This window comes from Talpa occidentalis, unplaced genomic scaffold, assembly GCF_014898055.3.
Source record: "Talpa occidentalis isolate TD23 unplaced genomic scaffold, MPIMG_talOcc4v2.1 talOcc4.12, whole genome shotgun sequence".
In the NCBI taxonomy this organism is placed as follows: domain Eukaryota; kingdom Metazoa; phylum Chordata; class Mammalia; order Eulipotyphla; family Talpidae; genus Talpa; species Talpa occidentalis.
Window position 1 is genome coordinate 68,990,487 of NW_023601212.1, and position 13,029 is coordinate 69,003,515.

At 46.2% G+C, this 13,029-nt stretch overlaps 1 protein-coding gene across 2 annotated transcripts; it reads left to right on the plus strand.

The window, feature by feature from the left end:
* Positions 1-391: 391 nt before the first annotated feature.
* Positions 392-8,953, plus strand: LOC119240091 (low affinity immunoglobulin gamma Fc region receptor III-B-like). Of its 2 annotated transcripts, none has more exons than XM_037504449.2 (5): positions 392-482; positions 1,144-1,164; positions 1,502-1,759; positions 5,900-6,181; positions 7,956-8,953. In XM_037504449.2, the coding sequence occupies exons 1-5, from the start codon at positions 443-445 to the stop codon at positions 8,141-8,143; spliced, it is 789 nt and encodes a 262-aa protein (XP_037360346.1). In that variant the 5' UTR covers positions 392-442; the 3' UTR covers positions 8,144-8,953. The 2 variants fall into 2 exon arrangements, with proteins under 2 accessions (XP_037360346.1, XP_037360348.1); XM_037504451.2 differs by having other exon boundaries at positions 1,505-1,759.
* The last annotated feature ends 4,076 nt before the right edge of the window (positions 8,954-13,029 follow it).

A 13,029-nucleotide genomic window follows, 5' to 3' on the forward strand; every position in this document is an offset into this window, starting at 1 on the left:
CTGATGGATCCTCTCACCCCCCACACCCCTGGCCTGTACCGCAGTTCTTGTACGCATAAAAAAATCTTTTTAAAAGAAAACCTATATAACCTCACTGTAATAACCAGAAGGGGTTGGACACTGTATTCTATGGACCCCTTGCATATATAATTAAAGTTTATTTTTTCTCTTGTGTCATTCATTATTAAACCAACCAAAATGTACCAGAAAGGCTGAGTGTGTGTGTGTGTGTGTGTGTATAGGGGGATCCCCCAACAACTTCCCTCAGGGCTCACTTGTCAGGATCCAGATTCAAGAACAGACTATGTTCCGGAAAAGGAAGCTAGTGAGTAATGAATTGGGGGTTGGGGAAGTCTGTCTACTTCCTCTCTTCTAGCCCTGTCTTCTAGCCCTTTTGAGCCACAGTTGTCTGTGGTGACTGGTTCAACTGTAATTCGGCAGCATGTGGCAGCTGCTGCCACCAGCGGCTCTGCTACTTCTAGGTAAGCCAGCATCACCCAGGCTGATAGACAAGCTCAGGAGGCCTGGGACTCTATGGAGGTTCAGGACAGGTGTAGAATGCCTCGCCGGTCTACAGTCCTAGACTTAACTCCTAGGACAAACCATCCTGAAGCTAGGAAAGAGGAATGCACAGGCTCATATTTGGGCGTAGCCAGGAGAGGAGGGAGGTCTATGAGGGTCCAATACTTCACCCGGGGTCTCTGTATGTAAATTGAACAGCATGGACTAGGTAGTCCCTAAGATCTGTCTCTTCCATTCTCATATTTCAGGGTTTCCCTCTACACTTTTCATTTCTACCCTTTGTCTGGGGCTTGAGTTAAGATTTTTTTGTAGCTTGATTGGGGAAAGTTCAATCTATATCCTTAAGTTGGGAGCTTGAACGGGGACAAGGAAGTAAGGGAATGTTGCTCACTAGAGGGATTATGGTGGACAGTGGAGCAGGAGGTAGACATGGGAGGAGCAGAGGGGAGAAGCAGGGTAGCCATCTACTCTAAGTATCTTTTTTTCTCCTCTAAATATCTTGATTCCTGGGACCACTGGGCTCCCTGGGCAGTGGGAGCAAGGCAGTTAGTCTGACACCACATGCTAGGAACCCTGCTGCCCACTTCTGTTCAAATTTGATTCATTTTTTTTTTCTTGCAGTTTCAGCTGGCATGCAAGCAGGTGAGTTTGTTTTGTGGTCTTAGGTTGATCAAGTAAACCACATAAGGAAGCTCTAGCCACAGGGTGTTGGGAAATTGCTGATGTGGGGTTAGCAGGACATTTCCTCTAACATGGTGAGACTGTGGCCTTATGCTTTTCTGGTCAATTTTCCTAAAGATAAAGAGCAGACCAAATATGGGGCCAAATGCTCCCAAGATGCTCTAAGACTGAAGCACGGAACAAGGGTGAGTTGCTGACTGTGGATCTGTGATGAGCTCACTCTGGCTTTGAGCCTGGTAGGGATACTGGGGTAGGACCACCATCTCCCTGACCTCATCCATGTTCTCTTGGTTCCCAGCAGATCTCCCAAAGTCTGTGGTGCTCCTGGACCCACCATACGACAGGGTGTTGACATTTGACAATGTGATTCTGAAGTGCCAGGGGAAAGACCCCTTTGGGAACAGTTCCACAGAGTGGTTGCACAATGGCAAGCCCATCTCTGCCAAGTCCTCCAGCTACTTCTTCACAGTGGACAGTGTTAATGACGGCGGAGAATATAGGTGTCGGGATGACTTCTCCTCATTCAGTGACCCTGTGCACTTGACAGTCCGTACTGGTGAGTGGTGAAGGAGGGAGGGACACACCAATAAAGGGTGAGATGAGAGGTCTTAAAAGACTTGAGAAAGACACTGATGTTCTTGAGGATAAAATGAGGATGATTTTGATGTCATTTTTGGAGTCAGTGGGTTTGGAGTGCGGGGTCCTTGGGTTCACTCTGGGAAAGGTGTCACCAGAGCTCCCGTTTCAGTGGCACGTGGTGATTTCCCAGGCGAGTTTCTCCATGAGACAGAGATGTTAGTTATATTTAAAGAGCAGGTTTATTAGGGAAAGGGACAGAAGAATAAAGGACACTTGCTTAGACACAAGCGGGCATAAAGAGTTGCCCCAGCAGGGACAGGTTTGCTGAGAGAGGCCTGCATGGTCACAGGCAGGCGGCGTTGAGGAGAGCTGCCTCTGCTGAGGGAGGTCAGAGAAGAGAAGACCCAGCAGGTACAGGTCACGAGCAGGCAGGAAGCTGCTGCCCTACGGAGGGAGAGAGTTGGTGAAAGGAAGCACCTGCATAGTCACAGGTGGGCAGAAAGACTGCTGCCCCATTGTGGGGGCAGCATTTTATCATCTTCAGGGAGGGGCTCATCTTTGTGGGTGGATGGTTTGTGCCCCTGACACTCCGCATAGCAGTCTGATAGTTTCTGGGTGTGGCACCTCCTGATCTGGGCATTGATGTCTAAGGGTCTTGGTTTCTATAACTGGGTTAAAGGCTTGTGCTAAGGCCCTCTACCCCTCCCTCCTTGTGTGAGTTAGCTTCTTGACCTTGTATCTCCTTTCCAGTTTTTCTATTCTCATCCTCCATCAATGTGATCTCTAGTCCCACTGAATTATATAAGTGCTATAGTCCTAACTACATTAGCCATTAGGCAAATGTCAAAAGCCCTATGCGCTACTGCATTGCACAATTCCAGACCTCACCATTCACACAGAATGCATACAACACAAGCAGTGTCATCTGAAGTTCAAGGCATGACACAGACGTGCGACAATTTATTAATAAATTAAATTAATTGAATAAATTAATAAATCTGTTTTTAGGGCCCCAATCTCCTCATTTCTCGGCACATAATGCCCTAACCTACCTCCTAAACCATCCCCAATCACCTAGCATCATAGCTATCTCTCCCCACGAAGGCCATGCTCAAGCTTAAACTTGCGCATTAACTTGGCAATGTACTGTCTCTCTTAATAGAGGCATATACATGGTCAGTCTACACAGTCATCAGGAAACGAAAGTCTCTGTGCGCTGTGAACAGAAACCTGACATCAGCTGCAGATAGGAGAAGTATTTTGGAGACAGGGATATTCCCTGGTATCACTGGGCTCACACCACATAACTTGGTATCTGCAGAGCCACCTTGCAAGATTGGCTGCCCCATATGTGCAATGTATATGGGTGGACAGAGCTTAGAAAAGGAGGAAGACCTCAGAGAGGTGGGCCTTCAACAGAGGTCCATGGAATTGGGCCTTAAAGCTGATTTTTGTAGCTCCTTTGCCTCTAACTTAGCTGACATGGCCCTTACTCTACAGAGCTACAAGGGGGATGTCTGTTATCTAGGTGGGTGAGAGATGGCCACCTAAGACCAATAGAAAGCAACAATCTGAACATTATTAGTTTTCCTTAAACTTGGCTCTAGAAACTGGCTTTAGAAACCCAGTTGATGAGTACTATAATAAATTGTGACCAACTTCACCAGGCAAAGTCCTGCTCACCCTTCGGTCTCCATTTTATTTCTTCTCTGAGAAGCCTGCTTTATTTTTTTCAGCAGAATTTTTTTGTTTCATTCTCTTTGGCTACAGTTCTTTGTAGCACTCATCACACTGCATTGTAATGATTTCTGAGTGTGAGAATGTGTGTGTGTGTGTGTGTGTGTGTGTGTGTGTGTGTGTGTTCCTGCCTAGAAAACAGATTCTTTGAGGTTAAGATCATGTGTCTTAATCATCTGGGCCTCTTCACTCTGCACAACACATGATACATAGTGAGTGTTCAATAAAATATTTATTGAAGGTATAGGATCAGTCTCCCCAAAAAGGTTGAGAAAGGTTCTTTCTAAGATTTCCAGTGCAGGCTTTTCTAATACATGTCATCTTGGTTTATGGAACTAAGGTTAATCAAGGCTCTGTGGACCTTGGAAGTAACTGTTACTCTTATGTAACTAAGGCAGATTACCTGGATTTAGGGACATCTCCAGAAAAAAATCTATTTATCAGCGAAATCTACTTTAAGGCAAAGTAAACATCTAGAGGCAAGGGTTTGTCATCTGAGTCCTCCTCTACTCAGCCTATCCCTCTTATCTTTCCTTAATCTCCAGGCCCCTATCTCATTCCTTAACTCAAGGTATAAAGCTCTAGTTTGCACCATTTACGTTAGAATTTACTGCCTTGCAAGTTCTCCATATGTATGTAATTAAATTTGGTCTTTTTCTCCTACCTACCTGATGTTAAATGCTTGCTCATCTAACTCAAAAAGAATCCAAAAGAGGAGAATTTTCCTCCAAGTCCTGATAAATGGATGAATATATGTGCATTCACAAAGCCCATGACAGGACAGATTGAAACAGGAGTGTTCCCCAAAGGCCACTGGAGGGGTATGTGTGTGCATGCACATATATGTGTGTACATACATACCATATACATATTATACACATATATAGTCAATCATAATCCCCAAATCGTATGTTAATAATCTCTCAACCAAAGAAAGCAAATAGATATATACAGGCACATGGCCCTTTTTGATAAATGGTATCTCTTTCTAAGTAATGACAGTTTCTATTTGGCAAACGTTTCTGAATGAAAATTTTCAACTACATGTTCTATCAATTTTGTTTAGCAAAAGGCAGTATTTTTTTTAAGTTTTATTGCTTTGTTCCTATTACAAACATCTTCCAGGTTCAATTTCAAAAATACATAGAAGTAAAAGGGACAACATTAAAATGATCTATGATCCCGGTTCCCCAGAGAAAACCACTGTTAGTATTTAATTGTATATCTTTATTTAATTGTACATCTTTTCTTTTTCTTTGCATGTTTTTTGTGTTCCATCTTTTCAACTTAGCATTGCCTCATGAATATTTTCTCATGTCATCTTTATTTTATTTTTATTTTATTTATTTTTTTATAGAGGCATGTTTTATTTATTTATTTGTTTGTTTTGTTTTTGTTTATACAAGCACTGGGTACAGTCAGAAGCGCGGGAGGGTGAGAGAATTCACCAGAGCCAGAGCAGGGAGCAGAGCAGGCAGAAGGACCGAAGCACACCGCTGAGGGGAGCAGCGGGTGGCAGGAGAGGTCTGCGCGCCATGCGGGACCCTCCTCTGGTGGCCGGGAAGCAGCCGGGGATCGAACCTGCGCCGCAGAGGCCGCGGGCAGCTTCGCAACCCAGCACTCAACCGCTGCGCCACCGGGGAGGCCCTCTCATGTCATCTTAAAATGTATCTACAGCATCATTTTTATTCATCAAGTCCTCTTTGACCATAACTTCCAGTTCCCAGTGAAGAGTCTCAGTACTTGGTGAGATAGTTGTGACAAGCATCCTGGTGATAAAAAATTTTCTCTCTTGAAGTCTATGCTCAGTGATAGATATGGACTGGTGAAGCCCATGGGCCTTCAGATACCACCATTACCATGAGCTCTGTCAGTCACATCTTCCCTTCCCCTCCTCAGCTTGTACATGAGATCTTTGTCATTTCTACAGTCACTCTGACCACCCGAGACCTTATTCCTGGTTCCAAGTCTGTAAGTTTCTAACACTCCTGAGTCTGGCCTGTCATGGACAAATCATCCTTTCAAATGCAATTTTTATTCTGTGATCTAGAACTTACTCTGGCACCTTATACCCACCATAGCCAATCAAGCCTGGTGCCAACAAATCCTGCAGATTCTGTCTCACTGACCTCATCATACTTCCTTCTCTCTGACCTCATGTTCTGATCATTTGCATATTTGTCCTTCTTCCTCAGCAGACAAAGGGTCTTGTGATGAGTTCATTTGCAGGGCCCAGGTGGCTTCCCCCCAAATTTGCTGTCTAAGAGTGGCTCCCAGACTGACTGGCTTTCCCAGGACCTACTACGTGGTGAGCATCCCTTCACAAGTGCTTTGCACTGATCACTGGGCCTCCTGGACCTGTGGGTTCTGTGTCTTTCAGGTTCGTTGTTGCTCCAGTCTCTTCAGTGGGTATTCCAAGTGGGGGAACCCATTCAACTAAGATGCCACACCTGGAAGAACAAAACGGTGACCAGGCTCTCATATTTACGGAATGGCGTCGTCAAGAAATTTTCTCACAACTATTTTGACTTCTACATTCCAGAAGCAAAACAAGAACACAATGGCTCCTACTTCTGCAGGGGGATTGTCGCAGGGAATAACGTGTCTTCAGAAACAGTCCACATATTTGTTCAAGAAGGAAGGCACTACAGCAACGGGACGGGTAATTTTTCTCACCCTCTGCTTCCCTTAGGTGAATAGCGCGGAAGGCCCAGAGCTCCGTGGGTGTGGAGTCAGCATTCACACTGGGAAGATGAGTTGAGAGGAGGTGCTTGATTTATCCACAGCTATGGGGTTCTGAGAGGTCTCTTTCACTCTGCGATGTGGCAGCAGGAACAGAAGCTGCAATTCCTCCACCACAAATTCCCACTCAGACCAAAGCCAGTGTTGTGTGTCTTCACCATATTATGTATTTACCTATCCTTCTTTCCTCTCTTGGCCAAGGTTTGAGGTTCCTTTTAGAAGCCTCCCAACTCCCTCATCAGAGAGGAGGCAGACCAGGATTCTGACCCATGTGACTGTGGGGACGCCATTTGTTCTCTATGAACTTATATTTCCTCTTTGGTAACAAAGACAAGCTGACACTTATTGGGCACCTTTCAGTGTGTCACGCATTGTGCTAAGAGCTTCTTTATATGCACCTAGTTGGATTGTCATAGTGGGCTTTTGAGACAACATCAGGGGATAGGTCATCCCTACTGTACTCTGCAGATGAAGTAACTGAGGTGAGAAAAGGGGTGGGGACAATGTGTCCCTAAGATCACAACAAAGACTCAAAACCTGTATATCCAACCACTAGATAAAGTGAAAAACTTATACAGGCACCAATGTCCTATACTAAAATTATGAACAATCCCATCAAGTCACCCTGGAAACATGTCCTGTTGCTGTAGTGCCTTCCTCCAGGGTGGGAATCCCCAGTATGGAGCTCCTGAACACTTCTACCTATAACCATACTGAGACTTACATTGTGAACAATTCACATGTGATAAGACAGCAAAATAGAGGCACCCCTTTTGAGTTGTGAACAAAGCAATGTCCATAACTTGTATTTTTAAAAGTCTTTAAGATTTTTCTTTCTTTTTCCTTTTCTTTTCATTCTTTTGATGTGTTTTATTTTTTTATTTTCTTATTTTGTTCTTTTTTAATTTTTAAAAAATTTTATTTCTATTTAAGTCCAATGTAAATACTCTCAAATGACTAAGGAAAGAGCAAATGGGGCAAAAACATAAATTTGTAAATGTAGATAAAGAATATGTGTGAGTTCTTTATGCTATTCTGATAACTTTTCTTTAGTTTCAAACTAAATCAAAATTAGGACTAAAAATGTAGAAATTTAAAAATCCATTGTAATGTTACCAGTTTATAGGTAACAGCAAAGAATGACTTTAAAAATAACAATATTAAGGGTTATGAAGTTAAGTATAAAAGTCTACCACTTTCCCTTCTGGGTTATTTAGTTACTGGGTTTTAATAAAGAAATATTATAAATCTTCTGCTGATAAATAGCAAATGTCAGTGGTTCAGTTGTTAAAAAATATTTTCCTTAGTGATAATGAACAGTGTGGGTTGAAGACAATGAGTATAATTTTGAGACACAAGAGAAAGTCACTGGATTAGGAAATAATGCTTCACACTAGCTTAAACTTTGACAGATTGATAATATCACACAAAACCAGGTATAGCCTAACCACTATCTCAGCACTCCGCTCCATACATCCTTCATCAGGATGCTGGTTCTGGGCTCTTGGATGAGCTGTCTCTGCCCTGATGAAGATCAGGACTCAGTGGGAGGAAGCAAGTCTCTGCCAGACACCCTCTCCACCCCATTCCCGAGAATCCAACTCTTCACAGGTGTCAGAAAGATTCTCTGCTGATAACTTTGCTGTTTACTCCAATTTGGGGCATTAATTTTTCTCACCCTCTGCTTCCCTTAGGTGAAGCAATTCCATCCACCCGAACTGACTTTATATCTTGGCAAATCACTATCTTCCTGGTGGTGGGATTCCTGTTTGCAGTGGACACAGGACTCTACTTCTTTGTGTGGAGAGACCTTCGAAGCTCAGTGGAGATCAGGAGGGATATCAACGTCAGAGCCAAGACCCTCATGACATATGACCCCTGATCCCATGGGGATAATAAAAAGAGCATCTTCGGGCCTCTCTCTAGAATCACAACCTTACCATCCCCAACAAGCCCTTCTGGGAACAGCAGGAAAACTACACCTCAGAGTCTAAGCTGAGGGTCTATCATCCAACTTTTCTCTTGGCTTCCTATGGAGAGGAGGAGGATGTGTCTGTGGTCTTCAATGCCATGAGTGAAACCCCAGTGAGCCACTAGCCCCATTATCAGGAATTGAAGAGATTCTCGGAGATATATTGTTTGTCTCAACCATTCACAGCAAAGCAACAGCACAGCACAGCCTCTGGACAGCAGACCCGTGATGTATGGACATGATTCTTCAGAAATGGATGTGTAGATAAGGGAACAAAAGGTTTAGGACTGCTGGACAGTGACCTGCATGTGTTGCTACAAAGCTGGGTGCCTTCAAGGGTAATGTTGGGATTCTAGGAGAGACAGAAAGAGGAAGGGAGTGGTTGGAAAAAAAGCAGGAGTCAGGGCAGGCCATAAAGGACCCTTTCCTGGGCTGTCTTCCTAGAATATGAGACAAAGTGGAGGGAATGAAGGTGTGGAGAAGTAGCTGGCTACAGAGCTGGCCTGCAGGAGCTGGATGCAAGCTGGCTGACAAGAACTGGTTTTAAAGTAACAGACTGGCCGCCCGTAGCCTCTGCAGCGCCGGTTCAATCCCCAGCTGCTCCCCGGCCACCAGAGGAGGGTCCCACGTGGCGCACAGACCTCTCCTGCCGCCCGCTGCTCTCAGCGGTGTGCTTCCGCTCTGCTCCCCGCTCTGGCTCTGGTGAATTCTCTCACCCTCCCGCGCTTCTGACTGTACCCAGTGCTTGTATAAATGAATAAATAAATAAATAAATCTTAAAAAAAATAAATAAAGTAGTGCTTGTATAAATGAATAAATAAATAAATAAATCTTTAAAAAAATAAATAAAGTAACAGACCGAGGCTGGATGCTTGAGGGAGCAGAAAGCTGACAGGCAAAGGCTGCTGGCCACTGAGCTAGCAGGCAGAGGCTGGTAAACACAAGAAGATTATAGAGGCACACGGTAGCTTGTGTGCTTTGCCACCCCTGGATGGCAAAGTAACATTAATGGGCTCCTCCCTTGGGCCCCCTCCTGCTGTCAGGAGTCAAGTAACATTAATGGGCTCCTCCCTTGGGCCCCCTCCTGCTGTCAGGAGTCTCTCTTGCAATAAACCTGAGCTTGCTGATCTTCAGTCCTGTGTGTCAGTGATTATTCCTCAGTCGCTGAAACCAAAGCCCACCTTTGATCAGCAACATCTCTGGTGCCCAACCTGGGGCTGGGGTCTCGGGGTCTCAAAGAAACAACTGAAGGTAAGACTGCACCTGGATTCTATCGCTCTCACTCTGTGCTTATAGTCAAATTTTTCACAAGGGCACCCATCAGCCTATTAAGAAAATGACTAGCATGGCTGGCTTTCTCAAGACATGGTGACAGGTTTCAAGGGAACTATAGTTGAAGCCCCAGTTCCGAGTAGGGGGCCAGAATGGCCGTCCTTGGTGGACTCCTTTCTGACTGTCCTGTCTGCCTCTGTGCCTGCCGCCAGAAGAGAACTGTGACTCTGAGTAAGCTGGTTTCTGTGGAACTGTCACCCGGAGTCCTCTATGAACTGGGCTGGGTGATACTGAGACTGTTCACACCTCTCTTATCATGCTGCTGTTTCATATTGCTGCTCAATCTGTCAGTAGGATGTCACTACCTGGTCTACCTAAAACTCCCTTTCCCAGCAGGCTTCTTTTTGCAGCCACCTCGTTTCATGGCTTCACTGTGGAGGGGCAGCGTTACTGGCTGCACCTCTGCTTGTCCCCCTTGAGAAGGTGGGCCATGGGAAACTTCAAATTCAAACCCAAAACTCAGCTAAAAAGCAGATGTGGTCACTGTTTGGATATCAGACTAAGACATGTGTCCTCTTCCCCTGAAAATCCGGTTCCTATTTTGGTTTGGCAGGTTTTTTGTGGCCCTGTGTCCTCCTCCTTGGTCCTGAAGACAATGAGGATTTTTCCATTCCCCACCGTCTCCCCTACCAGATTTTCTCTTAGTTCTGCCAGGTCTATCCAATGATCAGAACTTACACCTTGCTATGACCCCACCCAGGGAAGTGTCTTGGCCCTCTGTTTGGCAACCATCATGGAACTGGCAAAGCCCCCGACCTTTCCTCTTTCAGGTTTGAGTATGCATCACTTTTGGGTCCTGGCCTCCTACGTAGGGGCATCTTGGCATCCTAAAAGGTGCTACCAATTGGCTTTGTTCCTCTCAGAGGAACGGGACTGGGGACATAATCAGGTGCAAGGCTCTCTCATGCTTCTTTCAGGTCACAAAAGCTACCCTTGCAACACCCCATCTCCCCTCATTAAAAGAACTTGCTCCACTGGTCCCTCATTAAAAGAACTTGCTCCACTGGTCCTTAACCATCTCCATCCCTCATATCATTAGAACAGACATTCACACTCACGGTCCGGCGACCAAGAGAGACCCCATACTTGTTGCTCTTCTCCAGCCTGTCCCTCACATTTCTGTTTCTGCTTGACTCGCCAGCCAGACGCCGATGGGACCAGGTCTGTGGCTGTGATAGACTTCACCCCCGTCCCTGTGTGGGGGACTCCACGGGGGTGTTGACTGATGCTTAGGGATGCCTAGGGTCAGTCTCCATGGTGGATCAAGTGAGACATAGTCCATAAGGGATGCCTGTCTGGACTTACTCACCTCAGGGGCTTGGTGGGGACTTTGTGCAGGATTCCCCTTCTTTTCTTCTTTCTAGCTCACCCCTCCTTTCTATCCAGATAGGGACCACCCAATCTAAGCTGAAGGGAATCTTGCCCCTTTTGTGCACCCTGATCAGTTCAGGGACCTTTGGGGAGATCTAACCTCCTGTTGTACTCTCGACTAGCGTGGCCCTAATATCATCTTGAGGATGGGGAGGCATGGCCGCCAGTGGGGTTCCTTCGCTACAAGACTATTCTCCAATTAGACCTTTTCTGTAAAAGAGAGGAAGGGTGGGCAGAGGTAGCCTATGTCTAGCTCTCCTTTATGCTAAGAGATAGACCAGGCCTTTGCCAGACTTGTTCCCTTCAGATGCCTCTGGCGATGGCCAAACCTCCTCCAGCCCCTGTTCCAGGTCCATATACTGACCCTCCACTCCTTAATCCTGGGCACCCCCAGGTCGAGTCTCAGGTTCCCATCTTCTATACTCCAGGCCCAGGAGGTCCCCAATGGAGCTTTGGGTGTCACTCAGGTCTATACTCCTTTTTCACTTTCTGACCTCTGACAGGCAAAAAGCAATCTGGGATGCTACTCCAAAAACCCTAATCAGGGCCTCCCCTGTGGCGAAGCAGTTGAGCGCTGGGTTGCGAAGCTGCCTGCAGCCTCTGCAGCGCCGGTTCGATCCCCGGCTGCCAGGTAAGGGTCCCACATGGTGCGCAGACCTCTCCTGCCACGCCCGCTGCTCCCCTCGCAGTGTATTTCGTCAGTCTGCCTGTTCTGTTCCCCACTCTGTCTCTGGTGAAATCTCTCACCCTCCCACACTTCTGACTGTACCCAGTGCTTGTATAAATAAATAAAATAAATCTTAAAAAAAAAAAACCTTAATCACTATGTAGAGATCTTTTCTAATTTGGCTATGATGGTGGCTTTAGACTGGAAAGATGTTATGTTACTGCTGACCCATCTGGGGACTATGTCATCTGGGGACAAGGAGAGAGTGTTGAGGGCAGCTATCCAGGAGGGAGTACATGGTACACAATACCTCAGCCTACAAAGACCAGCCCCCACCCTTCAGGGACTCAAGCAGTGTCCCTTGTAAATCTAGGTGGGACAAGGAGGACCACAAATTCTTAAGGGTTCATTTTATAAAATGCATAGTCTGAGAAATAAACACAACAAAACAAAAGCCCCTCAATTACACCAAAGTCTGGGAGATTGTACAGGGCACCCTTTGATGGCCTCAGGCACAGATGTGGATGCATGACTCACAGCTGCTCACATATCAGGCTACTTTGAAAACCCAGAGGTGACTATCAAAGCCTGTGGGTCTCTTAACCCTGTTGTCACCTCTTCCCCCGGAAGAGGTCTGTTGCTACCTCTTCCCACGGTCCCTCCAGAGCATGACTGCCTAGAGTTCTTGGCAATTGCTACCTCAACCAGACCCAGTTTGCAGACTTCCCCTTTAGAGGGGGCCAATCTGACCTTGTTTTTTTGTTGATAGAAGTGCTAGGACTATAAATAGTCGGCTTTGCACTGGTATCCTCATCCAGAGTTATAGAAGGGCTCCCCTCCCAGTAGGGGATAGCATCCAAAAGGCAGAGGTAGTGGCTCTCACCAGCGCTCCACAACTGACAGAAGGAAAGCGGGTCACTCTCTTCACCGATGCCACGTATGTCTATCAAGTAATCCATGCAAGCGGCGCCATCTGTGCAGAGAGGCGTTTGTCTCAACAGACCACACCACAATAAAATATCAGGAGCAAATCAAGGCCCTACTACAAGCAATCCACCTTCCAACTGAAGTGGGAGTAGTCCAATATCCAGGCCGTAAAAAAGGGATGGACGAAATTGCCTTGGGTAATCGATGTGCAGACCAGCAGGCAAAGCTGGCCAGTGAGGACCCTCTGTCCCCAGCACCTATGGCCCCCTTGCTGAGGGAAGGCCCAGTCTGCAGGAAACTTCTCTTACCTGCCAGCTGAAGTAGAGAGGGCAGTACAGCAGGGTGCCTCCCAAAACCCTCAAGGATGGTGGATTAGCCCACAAGGGAGATTCATCATTCCAGAAGCCTCTCAATGGAAAGTATTGAGGCAGCTGCACCAGCCTTTTCCCCTGGGAGTAGATGTGCTCTTCCCATTACTAGAGCCCCTGCTCCAAGGAAA